Here is a 21,214-nt window from a genome sequence, read left to right as displayed (position 1 = left end):
GGTTCACATATGGCAAGCCCACTCCCAGCTGGGTAGGAGTCTCCCAGTTCAGAGAATGGTCTTTCAGCCTGTGGTCCGCTGCTGGTGTGGGATGTGAGGGGAGGAAGTGATTTAAGTGTCCATTAAATAACTTTTTAGTCAATACTCTCTCTCCTACTTTACAGGTCCCCTCCAATTTTGTTGTTTCCTCCTGGACCTAGTGAATTGTGCCTTTAAGAAAAGAAAACAAGCAAACAACCAAATGACCGAAACAGGTCTTTGTTAGAGTTTAGACCTTATTTTAGTATAAGGTCTTTATTCACTGTTTACCCAGGAGTTCCTCTTCTGTATTTGCCCACCATTTCATTTTTTCAATCTAGCTTATCAGACTCTTAAATTTTAGAATGAGCAGTTAATTAGCATGAATGATACAGATCTGGTGTTTTCTACATTAGTCTAAGTGAATAAACTATGAGCAATTAAAGGCCTTTTTCCAGAAGAATAGATTATGTCTCCACATAGGTAAGCCCTGGATTCACATGGTGGCAAAATGTTTGATAACTGCGTTTTTTGCCATCACTGAACGTGAGTGTGGAGCACAGTACTGGTAACACTGCTGGGAGCCTGTGATCATATCAGCCTGCTAGGGAGCAAAGTGGGTGGTTGTGAGTGACATGAGAAATGATTGCAGATTGCCTTGGAAGGTCCTGGAAGATCCTGGAACCATGCAAATTTAAATGCCAAATTTTGTGCATGCATGCATTTTGGGAAGTACGTAACTACCAGATTCTTAAAGGGATCTAGAACCCTAACACAGAATGAATGTCATGGAATTACCTGTGACTTTATTTTGTTTTGGGAGGGTGGGACTGGAAACGGAACCCAGGGTCTTTCGCTTGCTAGGGCAGCACTCTACCATTGAGTTACACCACAGCAGTAGTGCAGTTTTTATACTACCATGATAAATTCGTTGTGTCTGAGGACTCCAGCAGTTTATAATGAATCTTTTCTTAAAATTTTAAACAGGAATTCTACTTTGCCAGAAATTCAACTTTACTTTTCCAAGTGTATGTTAAAAAATAACTTACCGGTAAAAAGGTTTGTTTTGGTTGGTTGGTTGGTTGGTTGGTTTTTGGTACTGGAGGTTGAACACAAGGGTGCTTTACCACTGAGGTACTGCTACTTCAGCCTTTTGAATTGAAGCTACCACATTTGGCTAAAATGTTTTTTTTTTTACAATTAAATATACTCCTTTTCATTTTCACCTATGTTTGTTTTTGGTTTTCTTGATTCATTTTGTTTGTCTTAAAAGGCATTTAGCATTGTTTCTGTTTATCTTGAGAGGAAGTTATGAGTTGAGATGAAAATGTAGTGTGAGTTTTATGGAAGAAAGGCATTTGATGAACAGCATTCTGCATGCTGCCTTGTAGACTACATCTTTTAGGATTTCTAATGAATGTAGTCTTCACAGTTGGAATCTTTCTGCAACACTAAGTTGTATATGAAGTACCTTGGAAAATAATTTATATTCCTTCTCTCTGTAGCATTTGGTTGAGACTGGATTTGTCTACAACTGGACAATGACCTTAATGTTCTACTCCTGATAAAAGTTAAAATTGTTATATTACTCGGGGGGCATGTAAAGGAAAATTCTTTTAAACTTTGTTTTACTATTCTAAAGTATGGCACCTTCATAGCCAACCTTAGGTGGGATAAGAATGTCACTGATGTTTTCATAAAATAAAGATAAGAGTACATGCTTTTCCTCTTAACTTGCTGATAGTACTACTGTAGCATCTGTACTTATTTCTGGGATATTGCTCAGGGTGGGCTAAAAACCTGGGTAGGGAGATGACAGAACCTTTTTTATTTGTCCTCATAGAATAATTTCAATTAACTCCAACTTTTTAATTCTCTGAAGTATAGTTCAATGGGAATCAAAACCCTGAGTCATTGTCTTTTATTGGCAGTTGTCATCAGACCATAAATGAACATGTGTGGTTATCTGCTGCTTTTTTTTTTTTTTCTTAATAGGAGTGCTTCTGTTTCATACCATATCCCACTTTATTCCTGCTACCCTGCTAATGCGGTAAATTGGAAGACAGCTGTTGCCAGGATAACCTGTAATGGGCAAGGAGCCACAGAAGAGAAAATTTTTCTTTTAATTTTTAACCTTGGTTTGAAAGGTAAGATCATTAGGAGTTTCCTTCCATGAATTATAACAAAGAAATCAATATTTTCTGGGAGGCCTAGGTGAACCAGGTCTAGGGCAATCTCTTTGAACTGTGTATGCTACAATTCTGTGATGTTTTAGGAATAAAACAGCAGCCTCTGTGGTCTGCTTCGATAAATCTAGGAATCTGCAGAATTCAAGGGATTCCCGGATGCCAGGAGGGTTTGAGTTGTATACTGAGGACCAGCCAGGTCTAACAAACTAAAGAAGTGTGTAAAGAAAGTACTGGTAGAGATCTGAGACCCAGCCACTGCTGCCAGGTCATCTCATTGTGTGTGTGTGTGTGTGTGTGTGTGTGTGTGTGTGTTTTGATTGTTGTATACCAGCCAAAGGACATTTGATTTCTAGCCAGCCACCCGTCTCCTTTTGAATCCTAATTGCTGTCACTTTGGAACTTTTTTGCTGGAACTTACTTTTTGTTAGATCAGAGATGGTCTTTGCATGTTTGACATTTAACTCCGTTGGCATCTAACAGGAAGTCACACAGTAGAGCCTTTTTGTGCAGTCATGCAAACATATTTAATCTAGTTTCATTGGGACCAGTGCATCTCAGGGAGAGGGTGGACACAAACATTGAAGCTGTTGCCTTTTGGAATTGCTGCTAGCTCCAAGTCTTGCAAAGTTTAGTCACTTCTTACTGCTTTTTTTTCTTCCTGATGATCAGTTACTCAACAGACCTGATAGTTCTACCCTTGTGGGGACTCTAAACTTTCCTTTTCTGCTGATTTCCATTGCTCTGAAGCTACATCAGGCTTTATTACCTTAGGAGATCCTCTAACAGGTCTCTGCTTCTAACCCCCTGGGGATTATTTTTTTCCTAGACTTGAAGAATGCCACTTGGTGTATGACCTCCCCAATCCTCACCAAAATAGTACCGGTCAACCTTGGCAGGCTCCTGTGTGCTTATACAGTGATACTTTGACACCTGGCCCTCAAATTATGTTCTCTAGCTGTGCCTCCACATAATTCTTCTGTATGAATACTGTGTAGAGAATTCTGTCCACGTATTTATTCACCTCTTGCCACCTTCTGAGTTTTCTTGTTTTATGTATTTGGTTTCACATCTTTGAGGGCTCAAATTTCTTCCTACTTTTTTTCGTCAAGTCTTTCTGAATTGTTCCAGGTCCTTTGTGAACTCTTTGAGCATCTTAAATTATTTTAAGATTGGTTTTAACTAGATTTTAAGTTCTTTGTGAGTGAGGAGTTATAAATTCTACTTTATATTTTTACATAATAAGAATCAGTGATGATTTGATGATAAGGTCTAAAATTTCAAAGACATTTCTCAGGATAATACTTGTTACTGTTTGCCTCCCTCCTCTTTGTTTTATTTTGATTTTCTTTGCTGATGGAGGTCCTTAGCTTTGGCAGCCTCTAGAACAATTCCTTACTTTTAATATTCTTCCTTTTTCTTCTTTCATTCATCTCTGTGCATCAGCCTCCTTTCCCCTCCTAAGATAAGGTCACTTTCTTTAAAAACCACTTAGATGTTTCTAAAAGCCCTAACGTCCATTCGAATTGGTTAAGAAGGATTCCTAAAGTAGAACAGCATTAGAGGTGTGGACCAGTGTATTACAGAGGGCTAGACAGTAAATATTATATGGTTTATAGTACAAAAAAAAAGCTGAGGAGGTGGATATTATGAAGGTATTTATATAACAGGAAAAATTTCACAGGCTCTTAATGGTGAGATTCAAAATATAATTGAGTTCAGTTTTCTAAAATATAAGTCTGTCTATTAATAGGGAAATTGGAATTCTTTTTTACAGGGGGATAACATTTTGCATAATTGGTGTTCAAAGTTAGAGTTGCTCTCTCATCAAAATCTATTGCAGATTTTATATCTCGTCTATTACTGTGATCAGTGAAAAGATTTTACATACTTTATCTTTGAAAATGCCTTTTTATACAGATAGGTACTGTCATATTTGGTTATTAGTCCCCAAGCATATACCTTCAGGAGACTATGTTCATTTCTTCAAATGCATATATAGGATTTCATTAGATTCTTTTGATAGTTGCTTTTTAGCATGTCATTGCTTTGTGAATCAGTCACTTCCATTTGGAGGTTAGTGGAAGGCTCCTTATTGAGCTACTAAATGGATTTTTTAATATGGAATTTTTTTCCCCCTTACATCAGGGTCTGATAAATGCCATTTAACTGTGGTTTGAGCTCAGAAATTATATCCATTGCAAATTGCATGGGAGTGGGGAATCATTTCTTACTTTAACTTTTGATGACAGGTAGTATATGGGGAGCAACTCAACTCCCCTTATGAGCTGAACAAAGTTGTCGAGATGGTATTACGATAGAATAAGGTTTGTGTGTCAGCACTGTTTTACTTTGTAATTTTGGGTTGAGTTCAGTAGGACACAAATGCCTGACTTCAAAGGTGAATTTCCATAGCCATTCAGTGTTATTGAAGGCTGTTTTTCTAGGTCAGAAAAATTTCAATGTTGGCTTCGAGCTCAAAAAATTCACACTGAAACTTTACCACAGGTAAGCCACCGAGCTGTGTAATAGAGCAAGTCAGAGCTAGTGGTAGTCAAGTCCATGGTGGTGCGGTGCACGGTTGGCACTGCTGATTCAGTAGCAGGCAGTGGAGCAGACTCTCCTCAAACCCACTTACCACTGATCAAGTAGCCATGAGCTGTGAACACCTTGCGTCTTCATAGGCCTTGTGAATTTGCTCAGCTAAGCCTTTTTTAGCTCGCTACAAAATTTGCCACAGCTTTTTTTTCCTTTATATATCATTTCCCCGCGTGCAGGTATAGCACATTCTGCTTTAGGTTGTCTGTTCTCAGCTTTGAAAGTATTCTGCTTGTGGCTTCACAAGGACTATTCATAGGCTAAAAATCCAAGCAGCAGGGCTGGTGTTGTGGCTCAGTGGTAGAGTGCTTGCCTAGCACTTGGGAGGCTCTGGGTTTGAGTGGTATTGGGGATCAGGAGGGCTTAACCTCTGAGATACATCCCCAGCCGTTTTAAATATTTTATTTAGAGAGAGGGTCTCACTGAGTTGCTTAGGGCTTTGCTAATTTGCTGAGACTGACTTTGAACTCGAGATCCCCCCACCTCAGCCTCCTAAACTGCTGGGATTACAGACGCACACCACTGTGCCCAACCATCTCTTCTTGAAGGGTTGTGAAGTATCTAAGTGTATGTGAAACCAGGAAACCCAGAGTTTGGCAGTATTGTAGGTACTTAAAAATTGGTAGCCACAATTAATCATTAATCATGTTTCCACCCTGAGAAGAAAGTCACAGTGTTAAGACAGATAATGTTATTGTGGCTAGAGTAGACTGAAGGCGGTTTTTCATAAGAAACTTTAAAGACCATAGGAAATATTCATTTCTCATATTTTGCACTGAACTTTTATTCCTTTTTATTTTTATTCCTGAGTAGTCTCAACAGTTCACGATTGGACATAATTTTCCTGCCTAGTAGGTTACATACTATACAATAATCACAAAAGAAAGCACTTTCTGGAGGTTGATGTTTTGTGGTGTTTTTTTTTTGGTACCAGAGATTGAACCCAGGGGCACTAAACTTCTGAACCACATCCCCATCCCTTTTTATATTTTATTTTGAGATAGTGTCTAGCTGAATTGCTTAGGTCCTTGCTAAGTTGCTGAGGCTGGCATTGACCTTGGATCCTCCTGCCTCAGCCTCCTCCTGAGCTGCTGGGATTACAGGTGTGTGCCACTGTGCCTGGTGAGGTTGATGGTTTGTTGATGGTAGTCTAGGGACTGTTGAGATAGCCCTGAATACTTAATATTATATATAAGCTGATCTAGTTGGCAGGCAAGGAATTTTGAAGATAATAGCTAAAGCTAAAAACAGTGCCTTATATATATTTTTTAGTACTGAGGCTTAAACCCAGGGCCTTTATACATGCTAGGCAAGTGCTATACCACTGAGCTACACTCTAGCTCTATTTTAAAATTTTTGAGATGGTCTTGCCAAGTTGTCCAGACTGGTCTGAAACTTGTGATCCTCTTACCTCAACCTCCCAAGTAGCTGGGGATTGCAGGCATATGCCAATTCTGGTTTCTCATATAAAATTGGTTTTTCCAAAATAAACTTGATAGTTAGCTCATTCTTTTTTTTATTTGTTTTCTTTTTAAATCTTTTGCCATGTAGGAGATGGAACCCAGGGCCTCACGTATATTTGTGTGCTACCACGTGTGACTGTTTAAAACATTTTTGTTACCAATATGCCAGTTCTGTCTTATAGTATTGGTTATAATTCCAAAATTAACTTGATAGTTCTCTTTCTCTTTCTCTCTCCCCTCCCTCCCTTCCTTCCTCTCTTTTCCCTTAGTTTGTAAAAGCTTATAGTCCATGATGTTTGTACAGTGACAGACTTGCCTAATGGTGTTTCTCAGAATGTGTCTCTGTGGGAGGGCGCATGACTATACATTCAAGCTTTCATAACAAGAATTGGTAGAGGAACATATTGTTTGCTTAATTTAATGTGAACTAGTTGACAAAAGTAAATCTGGATTTTCCTAGGATGCCAGTTGGCCTATCCCCCTCCTTTCTAAAAAGAGATGTAGTCTCACTCTCTGTTGGCCTTGCTGGTCTGGAACTCCTGGGTTCAAGTGATTCTCCTGCCTCACCCACTGAAGTACCTGGACTACATTGTGTGCATGCCACTAAAGTGAAGTGGATAGGATCTTCCCTGTCTCCTTGCTCTTAGCATCTTAGCAGTGTATTTGACCAGAATGTGAGTAGGATTTGCTTTCTGGTCATTGTGTATTTCCCAGGTGACTCAGAATTCCAAACGCAAGCCATAAATTTATTTCATTTGATACCAAAGTGCTGCTCAGGAATGAAGAAAAAGTGAAAACTGGACTTTGAGGAAGAGGAATTATGGTTGACACTGGAAGAGGAATGACTATTAGTATGAAATCTCAGTTGATAACCTCGGTTTTCAAAGTAGAGGCCATCGCAAGATCTCACCAACTTCTCTTGACTGGTCCCTCTTGCACCAGGAATGTCCCTCTTCAGTCCATTGTTCACATTGTAGGGTGCCACATAGTTGAACTCTGGCCTGTGCTGGCTTCCTTTGCCCTCCTTGTTGATGGCTTAGCATGGAGGACAGTGCCCCCAGCACTCCATCAGTAGTCTTTATCATTAGCTACTCCCTTTCCAGAACATGTTCGTCTGTCTCTTCTCCTTTGTAGGAACACACCTCTGGGGAGAGTACTTGGCACAGCTTCTGTGGACTCTGCTGTCTACTCCCATTCTCAATTGTTTCTGGTATTAAAATCCTTTGATCTCTTCCATAGATGATGTACTGTACATTCTCTCAGTTAGAACTCCGGTTCTGTCTCTGCTTTGTCAATAGCCCTGCAGAGTGCTGTGCATTCATGCACAGCCCTTTGAGATCTGGCCTTGCATTGCCAACTTATTCCTGTCACCTTCTCAAAGGCTCTTTCTTGTCATCTGGCCCTTGGTCCTTCTCCCTAATGTGAATTTCCTAAAGCTTTTGGGTCTTCTGTCCTCTCTGATTTTAGGCAAGTCCTGGAATACTTCATGCTTCTCTGTCACCCACCAGATCCATCTACCTTTTGAGTCTATGCTTAGACTTCATGTCTGATAAGTTTTCTGGCTAGGCTGTCCTGCATGGAGCTTCCTTGCTGAGGAATGAGCTTGGAGTTTGAACTTCCTTTGTCTGTATTTTGTTTTCAATTTTACTGTGTTTTTCAAGATGGGTAGGAATCAATTAGCTTACTCCTGTTCCTTAGTGCAGTGCCTACTACTACTTAAAAAGTACCTATTGATTAATACAGCACATAGTAAATGGAGTTGATCCCTACTATTTTCAACCAAAGGTTCAAATGTCAAAGAAGTAACTAATGAAAACTGGGAAAGATTCTGGCCACTTGGGTGGTATAAAGCTGATTACTTTTGACATGTTCTTTGGAAATAGTGGCAGAGCAAATAAAATGAAACTGGTTGTGAGTTGTTTTACCCTCTAAAGAAATTCATTGTTTCTGATAAACACTCTGATATTCAATCTAATTAGTGGGAGGAGGTATGAGCTTGGGTGGTTTTATAAAATTGACATCTTTACTAAAGATACACTTTCTAGTTGTCTTAATGGTCTTTTCTTTTCTTACTTTGTGAGAACTCCTTTCAAAGGCAGGCTGCTTTTACTTACTTCTGCCTCTGTGAAAATGACATTTTCTTGGCATTGAACTTTGCTGCCAGGTGGAAGAGTTTATCATTAACTCACCATGCTGAGAGGTAGCCTGCCATCATAGTGACTCTGCACTCTCCTATTTATAGATACTTTCCTCCCTGTCCTGTTAGCTACAGGCTGCTTTCAGAAAACCAGTAGCAAACACCAAACCCTTCTTGAATTCAGCTCTTCATTTGGATCTTGTCACACTCTTCAGTTAGTTCCCTGCATATGTGAATGGGATCCTGGGAAAGTGCTAAGACTCAGGTGTCTGAACACTGCCTGAGTAGAGGAGCCAGCAAGAACAGCCCTGTAGCAGCTTGGTTTGTTCAATACATGCTGTTCCCAGCTTGCTTATAAACGCAGCCAGAGGTCTGGTGTGGCCGAGAGTCTGTTGCTCGTGGAGTAAGCAAGTTGTTTCGGATCCTAAGGGAGGCTATGAGGACTTGGTTTTCTCAGGATGAGTAAGGAGTCTAGATTTCCCCCGCGATGTTGATCAGGTATCATTATTCCCAACATGTTTGGAAGACCTGAGCATTTTTTGTTGCTCTTTTTGAGTTAGCTTATAAAACAGAATAAATTCTCAGAGACATGTACTTATTTTAAAATTTGATTAGTTTAATCTAAACCATTACTGACCTATCTGCACCCCTCCAGATCTAGCCTTCTCCATTATTTCAAAATAGAGAATTTGAAAACTTCCTTTCTGTTGCTATACATATTCTAGATATTAGAGAGTGAGAAAGTTTTTGGGTTGTGGGGAGGTTGGTTGGTTTGGGGGATTGAACCCGGGATATTTTACCAATGAGCCACACCCCTAGTCCCTTTTGTTTTATTTTGAGACAAGGTCTTGGTAAGTTGGTGAGGCCGGCCTCAAAAATTTACAATCCTCCTGCCTTAACCTCCTCAACTGCTATGATTATACGCATCAACCACCATACCCAGCTAGTTTTGGTTTTATTGTGATTTTTTTTTCAGTGAAGAAAATGTCAGCCAAAGTTGTATTTTAAGAATATACATGATTTCTCTTATATATTGTTAATTTAAAAGGAAGGGAAAATATAACCCATAACATATCCCTATCTATCCCATATTGACCCTTCTGTGAAAAAGTTGTTAATGATTAACTTCGACTGTGGAGATAGATGGAGGGACCATTTTAAGTTTCAGAGAGGGATTTTGAATCATGATTGTAGAATAAAATTAAAGCTGCTCTATGTAAATCTGTAACCACTGGCCACATGTTACTTGTGAGCAGTCCAAATTGCAGCTCACTAGCTGGGCATTGTGGCACATGCCTGTAATCCCAGTTAATCGTTAGGCTGTGGCAGAGGCAGAAGATCGCAGGTTCAAAGCCAGCCTCAGCAAGTGAGGCCCTGCCTGAACATTAAAAACAAAACAGATTACATTGTTTAAGTGTAAAACACACACTGGGGGTTCACCAGTTTTCCTCTCACTTTTACTTTCTGATGTGGCTGTGAGGAAAGTTAAACTTATGTGTGGCTCACATGGTGTTTATTTTTCTTTTTTTAACCTTGGTGGTTTTTTTTTTTTTTTTTTTTTTGTCTTTTTTCCTTTTTTGGAGTGTTAGTTTTTGTTAAGACAGGGTCTTGCTATTGTGTGGGCTGGTTTCTAACTGGTGAGCTCAAGTGATCCTCCTACCTCAGCCTTGCTAGTAACTGGGGTTACAGCATGCAGCACCACACAGCTCTCACATGCTGTTTCCACTGGGTAGACTTTGGTTGGATGATAGAAGGAGCTATTGTTCTAAGAGAGTGGCCTGAGAAAGGGCTTCCGGGGAGGACTGAAAAGGGATTTGGGGTATATAGGAATTTCAGAATGAGTAATGTGTGCTTGCATGATTTGTGGACATAAAATCATGTAAGATGTGTATTTTAAAGTATTCCCTTCATAGCACATTTTAAAGAAATAGTATTAAAAGTTTCTGACATATTTTGTGGTCTTACTTAGTCTTTCCCATATACTATTTGGGCAGAAGCAGCTGCTTCTATTTTTGTACTGTTTGTACTCCATATGTTTAGGTAACTGCAACTATCTAAATTAGAAATATGCACTTTATTGCAAATCAGAATATTGATATCAGATATTCACTTTGAGTTTGGAATCTTAAGGATTCCGGTGGGACCAGTCCTGCAGTGTTAAAGCCTGATTTAGCATCATGGTGTATGACCTGTACAGTCTCACAGGGCCCCACGTTCAGAAGTGCTTACTTTAATAATGCTTTGCTGGTGTCTTGAAATTCATCATAATCTTTCAGTCTTTTTTGGAACTTTGGGACATTTGTGTTCTGGACCCAGCCAGTCCTGGGTTATAGGTATTCCATTGTTGGTATAGGGTGGAGATTGGAGGCTTAGCAGAATCGTTGCTCCTAGTTAGATAGAAATTTGCTAAATTTAAGCAGAGCAACTTCATATGAGAGTGAGATTTTGAATTTTGAGTTCATTAGACTTCTTCCTTGTCATTCCTACATTTGCTACTCATTTGTTGGTAGGACCACAAGCAGTTCTGTTTTCAGAGGAAACCAGTAGCTTCTCATGGGATATGACTTTTGGAATGATCATGGGGCATTCTGTCTTTTGGGGAAAATTCACTAATACCAGCTTGTCCAGAGGGAGTTGCTGAAATAAATAATACAGTCACATTTGCTTAGTGTGTTTTTCATGATTATATAAACATTTGAATATGCTTACTGGAGTTTTTGAAGATGAAGACTAAAATGATCTTGATTGTTTCTGTGTGAATTAGTTGATAGTGGTTTAAAGTGGTGATGTCAGTAGTATCTGAGAGCCTGTTAGAGATGCACAAGCTCAGTCTGGAGCCCTGCAGAATTTAAACACTATTTCAAAACCCCTGACTGGTTCCTGTGCCTGTGAAAACTTGGAAAGCTTTGCTTTAAAGCCCCCTGGTTGCACTGTTGTGCATGTTTACTGAGTGGTAGCCAAGTGCCTATAGGTTGCAGCTGCTCATTGCCATAACCACATGCTTTGGTGAGGATACTGAGGGCTGAAGATGAATTTCCCAGAGCCTCTGAGTTAGCTGATAGTTTACCTGGCATTGGAATCCAGGTCTGTTTAGATATCTAGTAGACCTAAAAAGGTTTTGGGGGAAGTGTTTATTTGATGAAAACAAGTGAGTAGAGATGGTTTGCATAAACCATAGTTGGGCCCCTGCTCTCTATTAGCAGTCCCTAAGCAAATTCTACCCATGCTCTGATGTTTTTGTCATACATCTTGTAGATAGTTTACCCACATCTCTATTCAGTTCCTGTATCAGAGACAGGGAATACCTTCTCTCCCAGGGACACTTACTGCTTGAAAACAAAGGGACTGTGCCCCGGATTTCACTCCAGGGAAGGCGTTGGTATCACAAAAGTATATTAATGGTTTCAGAGAATCTTTAATGAACACACTTGATCTGAGGTGAATAGGTTTATTTTGTCCTGCTTTGTATAAGATGTTATTTTTAGTAGTCTGAAGTTACTAGTCTGATGACCTCTAAACAGCAGAGGTTATCCTCTGTGACATCAGGTAATAGGTGACTCCTAGGGATCTTCTCCCTTATATTCTAGCCCTTTTGAAGAACTCATTTTCAAACTGTGTAATCTAACTTAAGGCAATTCTAGGATTTTGAGGAAAGATGGAGGGTGATTTGGTTTCACCAAACCTTTTGTTTTGTTGATTGGTTTACTGTATGAATTATATATCCCTAAATCCTATTTAACTGTAGTGCAGGGTATGCATTTAAAGTATATTCGTTTTTACAAAAGCAGAGTTGTTTAAGTTCTGACTCTTCAGATTCTGCAAATATTTTTTAAAAGGACTCCATTTAACCTCAGTGCAGGCATTTGAACTTTGTGGTTGCTTCTTTCTACTTCAAAGGGCACAAATAGAAGCAAGGGCCAAGTCAGGGGTAACTGATTTACCAATCATTTATTTCTAGTCACTTGCTGTTTGGCTAAAAGGAAAACTACATAATGCTTAAGGAGTCTACTGTGGTTACATTTTGATTTTGAGTTTGTGGTATGCCAGTGTATAGAAAACTCCATGTGAAAATGTCTGTTTCAAAGTGTTCTGATTTGAAAAAATGCAATTCTAACGTAGGATAATGAAGGAAGAAAAGGTATTAGTCATGTAGTAATTGCTAAAAAATATCCTTTCCTGTTGTTCAAATCTTGTGCTTAAAATAAGTATAGTAAAACAGAGTCGTAGGCAGGGGACTGGGAAGCCTGTGTCATGGTGCAGGCCACGCTGCTGGAGCACGTGGGCCAGGTGAACAATGGCTCTGCGACGGTGAAGGCTGCTTCTGGTTTATTCTCACAGTTTTCTTCCAAGTGGTGATTTGGGGACCAAGGCCTCTTCCTTTTCCATTCTTCCATCCCTGAGGGCCTTTCTGGTCTCCATAATCTAGCTAGATGGAAAGAGTGTGGAGGTTTTTTGGTTCATGGTATACTGGAGAAAACTTGTGCTCTTGTCATAAGCAGCTGGGGATAGCATTTCTGTCTGAGGTTTATGTCCACTGACCTTTTCCCTAAAGTTCCTTTTCTGTTACTTGTATGTCATCTTTGCCCCACTTCTTTAATAATTGTAGAATCAGATTACTGTTTTTTTCACTAGCAGATACATTATGGGGTGCCATCCTGCTCCTGTTTTGGGCAGAGAGGTCACTTGGCAGCCTGTGAGTGTGGCCATAGCTTTCTCTCTGGGAGTTGTATTTCTCTAGCATGTTCTGTGATGTTGTCTGCACTTAATTATCAGCCTAATCACTAGGAGTAAAGAGACAGCTGTACCTCACATTGTTGGCCCCTGCTTTGTGTTGTCCCATGGAGCTTCATGTCCGTTCCCATGTGGATTCTTCTTGAGTGAGGTGTTGAGAGTCTCCCTGGGTGAACCAGTGTGACAGCTGTCTATCCGAAGGTAGTCTCAGTGCTGTTGGTCCTGATTGATTAAGCATATTGCCAGTGTGTCCTTGAAAGTACGAAAAGACTTTTTAAACAGAGGTGACTTATGATTCTCTTTACTTTTCATTATATTATCATCTAAAACTTGTTTGTTACTGAGCTTTTTTGTGCTTTCCTTTAAACTATCATATTTTGAATACTATGAACATATACTTACCAGTGAAGTCCAGTGTTCAGCAGCCCATCATGTGAAGTGGATATACTTTTGTAGATCTAGAGTAACATGCTTTGTGCAGTTTTTCTTTTTTTATTCCTGGATTGATCAGTTTGACCAGCAGTGTAAATAAATTTTGCTATGATCTCTATTGTTTGAAAAATTATTTTGAGGCAGATGTTCATGAGATCATCAAATCAGGATATGTTCCTACCTAATCTAACATAGGTGGGTTTAGCAAAATATATATTTGTAAAAATACATGTGCTTTTCATAGGTTATGTCCTTTCTTTCCTTTACCCAGGACTCTTGTTAGTCCCATGTGAATATTGCCATGCTCTTTTGGTGATGATAATGGGAACACTCGGTAGGCAGTGAAGTGCCAGCAGATGTCAAGGTGTTGATTGGGGTTACATGGCATGAGCATGCCTAACAGAACTCAGGTTTAGGAATTCTGCAGTGAGCATCTCTGACAGATAGCAGTGGCTTTTGAATGGTCCTATTCCTACTGAAGACTTTGGTTCCTGCCATCTTGCTATCTCATTGGCCAGAAGTGGTCTTTGAAGTCATTTCATCATAGCAGCCATTAGATTGAGTAGTGGGCCCTCTGTTCATGTTTCTGTTTGTTAACAAGTGAGCACCTTCTTCATCTCTGTAACTTGAAGAAAAGACACTTTTTTCCTTGTGTGGGGAGGGTGGAGATGAACTGGAGGAAGGAATATACATGTAGCATTGTGGAGTGATTGTTTTAAGTTTGATTGTCAAGTGTTTTTCCTACTAACCTAGGAGACTCAGTTTCTCTGGTTCTTTTTTTATGATTTCAGACTCTTTCTTGACCTGTCAGAGGCTAAAAGTGTGAGTTTGCAGTGGTTAATTTCAAAGTACTTCAGAGTTCTAGTTAGGCCTCATCACTTGTCATTGGTTGGTGAAGACAGTACTTCTGTGTGCGTGTGTACTTTGCCCTTCATATAGGGCTTACTTTCTGCCTTTCCCAGCATTAAATATTTGGCAAAGTGGATGAGTTACTTTTACAGGTTAAGAACATCCCAAGTTTTTAGCTTAGAGCATTTTCAAGTCAACTTTTTTTTTTTTTTAAACCATGGAAAACTATTTTCTTTTGAGAGGGGGAAAAATAATCTTACCAGTGTTACTCATTTAAAAAGTGTTTTATAGGTTCAGTATAAAATTTATTTTACTTACATATGAGCTAGGTTGGCATTTTAGACTGTAAAACTGAACTGAAATTTGAAGTATGAGAAGTTAATATGTAAAGTTGAAATTTTATGAAATACTCTCTGCATTTTGTTTAGACCAGCATGTTTTGGAAATTTGATCTTCACTCATCATCCCACATAGACACACTTCTAGAAAGAGAAGATGTAACACTGAAGGAGTTAATGGATGAGGAAGATGTTTTACAGGAATGTAAAGCTCAGAACCGCAAACTTATAGAGTTTCTGTTAAAAGCAGAATGTCTCGAAGATTTAGTCTCATTCATTATAGAAGAACCACCTCAAGACATGGATGAAAAGATCAGATACAAGTAAGAAAATTCAAACTTCTCTTTAGGGTGGGATGAAGTGAAGTGGGGGTAGAAGATTATAGTTCTTTTTGTCCAAGAATCCCCTAGAGCCATCATAGCCATTGACAGAAGATTATGATGGTCAGCAGTGACATCTACAGTGGGACACATAGTTCATTCTAGAACTGAGTTCAGTGAATCACAGAAGTCTAACAGTTATTGTTCCAAATATCACCCAGAAAGTTTTGTGGAAGAGCAATGTGCTTTGTAAACAGTGATGACCAGTTTCTTAAAATAGAGACAGTTCGAGTAAGTATTTTCCCTACTTCACAGAGAGGAAGGTAGAGGTTATATGACTGCCCAGGATCATACAGCAGGTCTGAGTTGGAGCTTGGGTTATAAAGAGCATTGCTGATAGAACAAAGGCTGACCTTCTGTTACCTGCAGATTAGGGCATGGGTCTTGGTGAACCTTATCAAAGCTATATTTAAATAAGTGACACTACGGATAACTGCAGTGGATTTATCTACTCATCACTGATTTAATCTACTTACAAACAGAAAGAACAACACAGTAGAGCAAGAATCCTTTAGTACCATTGCTTATAACACTTTTATACATACCCCTGGAAACCCTTTGTGAGGACTCCATAGGTCTGTTAATATTGGGGTTTTGGTTATTTTTCTGTATCCAACTCTAGTGAAGCAGTTACTCCCTGCCTCCAGAAAACAGCACCTTCAGGAACAAAACATTGAGGATGCATTAAGTAAACTTAATGGAACAGGAAGGGTCATGACTCCTGCGCCTTGCTTTTCAAGTATCTGTTATTTTCTTCTTGGGAAGATTATGCTGTCAGGAAAATAGTCCCCGTAAATGCCTTCAAATTGCCTGTGGCTTGTATATTCAAGGATGTCATGTTTTCTGCCGGCCATTAAAATGGATACCTAGCATTTACTGAGAGCCTCCAATCAGAAATCAATGCCTTAAAAAAGAAGAAAGAAATCTAGCAGTAGACATATTGACATGCTCGTATTGCTCAAAAGATAGACACTTTGCTATTTTGGAATTCCTTCCACTGTGAAGTAGCATGTGGGTGAGCACTGCCTGCCTTGGGGCTTATTCTTGCTGGAGATGCCATGGGTCCCAGAGCACAGGCCTGTGATCAGGACACTTGGAAGGAGCATAGCCCTCCCTTGGTACAAGTTTTGAGAACTCTGGCAAATGGGTTTCCTATCTTGGATCTGTTTCCTCACATGCTGAATGGAGCTAAGAGTTCTTTAGCTGCAAAAGAGAAGGCATGCCACGTGAAGTGCTTGCTTTAGCAAAAAGAACAGTACTCCCTTTCCCCACCTGTTATGACATACAGTGGGACCCTGAATCTCAACCATTCTCTTGCTTCACCAGTGTTACTGTTTATACTGCCTTGAGGCTGTGGAATCAAATGTGCCTCCCTGGATACATGGTCTCCTGGATGTTCTGGGTGGCCCCATTTGGAAGGAGCATAAAGAGTTGGGCAGAACAGTACACTGCCATGCATCTGGCCTAGGAGAACCACCAGCAGTGTGTATGTGTCCTGGATGACTCAGTCACCTAGATTAGCATAGAGAGGTTTTTCAGATGGGATAAAAACATTTTTAGGATTAAAATTGACTACAGTCATCCAAGAAAATTTAGGATTTTATGGTTTTGGGATAATGGAGTGATTACTGTATTGGAGTGAACCATGTTAGAAAAAAAACACATTGCTTGTTGGGTAAGTCCTTGGAGGAAACTATAACAGGGTAAGATAAGACAGGCCTGCTGAAGATACAGGGTGGGAGGAGGAAGTTCAGGAAAGTCCTCATTAGGAAGGTACCATTTGATCAGAGCCATACAGGAAATGAGCAGGTTGCCATGAGGGTCCTTGGTAACATACAGGCAAAGGGAATAGCAAGTACAGAAGCCCTAACATACATACCCCAGGAACCACATGGCAGCCAGAGAAGGGGCAGTCTTGCTAATGGAAGAGAACAGGAGGAAAGAAAACTAGGCATGAGATCAGAGTGGTCCCAGAAATAGGCCACACGGGGTTACTGGGCTTCATCAGGACTTTTACTTTACCCAGGTTGAGACAGGAAGGATCAGGGTTATAAGCAGGGGTAGTGTTGCCTGACTTGACTTTACAGGGTCCCTCTGCCTGTTCTGGGGCCCTAGACCATGGAGAACTGGAGTGGGGGGCAGGAAGCTGTAGTGATTAGCAGAAAAAGAACTCAGTGACTCAGCTGTGGAGGATGGCCAGATTCTTGTTGGACTCTATGATGCTAGAACTGTAGGGGCCTCTTTCGAGTATTGGGTGGCAGAGGAAGGGTCGAGGATGATTGTCAGTTCAGGAGTACAGTGGCTCTACAGCATTGAGGATAGATGCCAGGAAAAGGTCAGGCATTTGGCTTTGACCTTGTCAGGTTTGAGATGCCAAGTGGAGTGTCAAGTGGAGACAAGGGGTAGCAGTAGGTAGTTGGAGGGATCACCTGCAGAGCTGAGGCAGATGGAAGGAAGGCTCAGAGAATGGAGATGAAGGGCAGTGTCTGGACCAAAGTTCCACACAGGGACTGCGGAGTCAGCAGATGCAAGAGGAAGATCCAGGAGGGGCTACCACCCTGAAAGCCACAGAAAGTAGACTTCAGAGAGAAGAGAAGGACAGTGGACAGGGGCTGCCACTCCCAAGACATGCTGGAGTTTACAGTGTGGAGATGTGGACCTCATTGATGCAGGTCTTTTGACGTGATTGAGGGGGAGCCGAGCCTAGGAGAGACCAGTCCCCCAGGCAGGTTCCTCTGATGAGGGCAGGGAGAGCAAGTGGTGGCTAAGGCAGATAGTGAGTCAGGAGAGGTGCAGGATGGTTTTGTTTGTTCTGTGTTCCTGAATGGAGATGATGGTCTGTGCATGTCCTGATTAGAATGAAGGATTGGGCTGTCTTGATGCTTTTTCTGGAGCAAGTGTGAGGACAAGTGGAGGGTGACCTCAGGAACAGGAATAGCCCCCTGCAAGGGGGAGGAGGAAGGCACTGCAGGTCAGGTGGGCAGGACTGGGTCCTCTGGTTGCTTCTCTGTTTTCAGTACAAGGAAGAGAGGTTAGGGCCACTTGCCCAGGGTTGGAGTGGAGGGCACCTTTGGGTGCCTTAGAGACTTATTGAATGTTAAGGAAGGAGGGAGAGACAGTCCCATCCTCTCTGGAACCAGAACTTGGGCTTCCATGTAATGCCCACTTCACAATACATTCTTTTTTGAGTAGGTCACACCTCCATGTCACCTGTGGAACATGAATAGCCCCAAGGTGCCTTGCTCAGCTGTGGAGCTTCTGCTCAGAATCTGAGCACACCCAGGTGTGGCCTTTGCTGTGTGCTTGAGCTACCTTTTATTGATCCTTTATTTGCCAGCAAGTTTCACTTTGGGACAGTTGAGGTGGTATGTCCCCCATAACCTCTCACAGGAGCATTTCTGCAAATAACGAGTAATACAAATACCTGTCATTCATTAAACTCTTAATTCGCTTTATGCCAGGCCCTCTGCCCATTTATATATTGTGATCCTTCACAGGATAAGGACCATTGTCATATTATGATGAACCTAGAAACTGAGGCAGAGAGAGGTTAATTTGCTCAAGGTACCAACTTGTAAATGTGGAGGTAGAATTTGAACTAGATAGTGTGACTCAAAAGCTATAACTTAATCAGTGTATAACCCTGCCCAGGGAAGGAGTTTATGTCATGACCCCTTTGGTGCCTGTGACATTAAGTGAGTGAGACTTTATGTGAACCATTCCCTACAGAAGACCACTATTCAGAAATGTAATCCTTGTGCCCACACATTTGCCTCCTCTAAGATTTCATTTGGGGACATTCATTGTCTGACCTGACTGGAGACCCTTGGGTGCTGTGGCTACAGTGTGTTGCTGTTTGCTTCTGAGCCAGGCACCTCACACCAGGCAGTTGCCAGCTTGCGTTAGATGCCTCCAGGTGTGTCTCACACTCTCTGGCCTGTGGTACTCAACTCTCACTTTCATTGTGCAGCCACAGTTGGCTGTTTTGTCACTTTCCTGTCCTGGTCAGTGTTTAAGCTTGCTGCTCCTGGTGACTAGTTGAGCTATGGCTCTTGGTTCCTGATGAGAGGAATGTTGGAGTGGAGGAGGGAACTGGGTCAGATAGAACATTGTCTGGAAGGGTTTCCACTGTGACTGTTGACGACAGATGAGAAGTAGTTGTGGAAGGAGTGAGTGAACCCGTGGCTCTCTTGTCTGTCTTTCAGAGTGAGTGGTCTGGCTGTCAGAGGCATGGAGGTGGTGCAGGTATTTCTGAAGCTTTGGGGTCTCAGAGCCAGAGGTGATTGCAGAGCAGATGTCCAGCTGCTTTGGGTTGGGGGGTCCTGTGTCCTGTAGAGGGAGATAATATCAGGGAATGACAGTGGGCTGGTTTGGTGTCTACTAATCCCCTGAAGATCTGGCAAGGTGGGGGTGGAGAGCATGGCCTCTGAGTGCGACTGGCCTGGTAATGGTGGTGTCCTATTGTCCCGTTCAGTGTATTCTCTTGAAATGTAATATAGCCTGAGCACTTGGTAGCCAAGCAACAACTTTGTAATAACATTGTATCCCATCTAAAAATGGAGCTGGCCAGTCCAGGTACCTGCAGTGCACCTTGTCATTTTACTAGGTGCTGTGTGCTGCACAGTTTCCTGGACTCCAGTAGCCCTCACAGCCTTTTGTGGGCTATGCTGCTTCTGTGCCAGAGCAAGCTGCTGAGGCTATACCTCTAGCCTCTGCCCTCACTGATAACTGAGATGGTCCACCCCTGTAGTGTGATTTCCTTTGGTTCTTGAGTCCCAAGGATGCTCTAGTTTGTTGGGGAATATGTGTTGTTCTTACAATTTGGTTTAAAAACAAATTTTTAGACAAAGTAGAAAATCTGTTATAATCTAGAGTTTGGACAGAATAGATCAAAATGATTTTCTGATTCCCAACAGATGGTTTTGTTTTTGTAAACATTAAGGAAGCCTTCCTGCTTTGTGTTTTATTTAATGTGATTAAACTGTTAACGTAGATGAAGATATGATGTCCTGTTCTTCTAGGTATCCAAATATATCTTGTGAGTTGCTCACTTCTGATGTCTCCCAGATGAATGATCGACTAGGGGAGGATGAATCCTTGCTAATGAAATTGTACAGCTTCCTCCTGAATGATTCCCCCCTGAACCCACTACTCGCCAGTTTCTTCAGCAAGGTGCTAAGTATTCTTATCAGCAGAAAACCAGAACAGGTAACTATTGTTTTCTAAAGGTAAGTGTCAGGTTCACTCATTACCTAGATGATCCCCAGTAATGTTAAACTCAGTGTCCTGAGTTTGCCTAACGTCCAGGTTCTGTAAAAGAATGTATTTTAAGCATTGTGAGCACTCACTGACTTAACACCGATTTATATATATTAATGAGTATTTCTCATGTGGTATATTTTAAGTACCTCAGATCTCTCTTAATTTGTTAGCTCACTTTGATTTTCTCTTTTTAAAATTTCTTTAGTAGTTGATGAACCTTTATTTTATTCATTTATTTATATTTGGTGCTGAGAATTGAACCCAGTGCTTCACACATGCTACCACACTCTACCACTGAGCCACCACCCCAGCCCTGATTTTATTTTTTGACAAGTACTTGGAAACCTGAGAATATTGGTACCCGTTTGTGTAGATAGCCCTGTGGCTTGTAAGTAAGCAGTGGAATATATGAGCAAAGTCCTAGTAGCCCTGATTGCTTTGTTTAATCCCCTGACCATTCATCACAAATGAAATTTTAAAATCTTTCCCACAAATGTAATTGATGATTTGGTTTGTACTAAATAGTGATTCACTTTGATTCTAAGAATTGTAAACATTTCACTTGAGACATCAGAATATAGATGAACATACAGCTCTGCAGCTTCTGTCCAGTCGTGCTACCTCCCTTCTTGTTTCCCTCTCTCTCTCTCTGCTTAATTCAGATCTACTTAAGACATTTACTCCAAGTATCCCATGTATGCAGTGGTTCTGCAAGTGTCATCCCTGAATTATCAGTGTCACCTAAGAATTTGTCAGCAATGCAAATTGCTTCTGAATCAGAGACTCTGGGGGTGGACCCAACCACCCAGGTGTTTGGGTT

At 40.9% G+C, this 21,214-nt stretch overlaps 1 protein-coding gene across 23 annotated transcripts in view; it reads left to right on the top strand.

Moving 5' to 3' along the window:
- Positions 1-21,214, top strand: part of Ppp6r3 (protein phosphatase 6 regulatory subunit 3) — a 131,611-nt gene that overhangs the window by 42,081 nt on the left and 68,316 nt on the right. For 22 of the 23 annotated variants that reach the window (XM_047517191.1, XM_047517190.1, XM_047517188.1 and 19 more), the window contains 3 exons: positions 2,014-2,165; positions 14,843-15,075; positions 20,154-20,340. In XM_047517191.1, the coding sequence (XP_047373147.1) occupies positions 14,849-15,075; positions 20,154-20,340 (414 nt within the window). In that variant the 5' untranslated portion in view covers positions 2,014-2,165; positions 14,843-14,848. The remainder of the gene's footprint in view (positions 1-2,013; positions 2,166-14,842; positions 15,076-20,153; positions 20,341-21,214) is intronic. The other variant, XM_047517192.1, reaches the window with a different exon arrangement.

This window comes from Sciurus carolinensis, chromosome 11 (assembly GCF_902686445.1).
Source record: "Sciurus carolinensis chromosome 11, mSciCar1.2, whole genome shotgun sequence".
NCBI classification, from domain to species: Eukaryota; Metazoa; Chordata; class Mammalia; order Rodentia; family Sciuridae; genus Sciurus; species Sciurus carolinensis.
The sequence above is the reverse complement of the archived record's forward strand: the minus strand, read 5'-3'. Positions and strand labels throughout refer to the sequence as shown.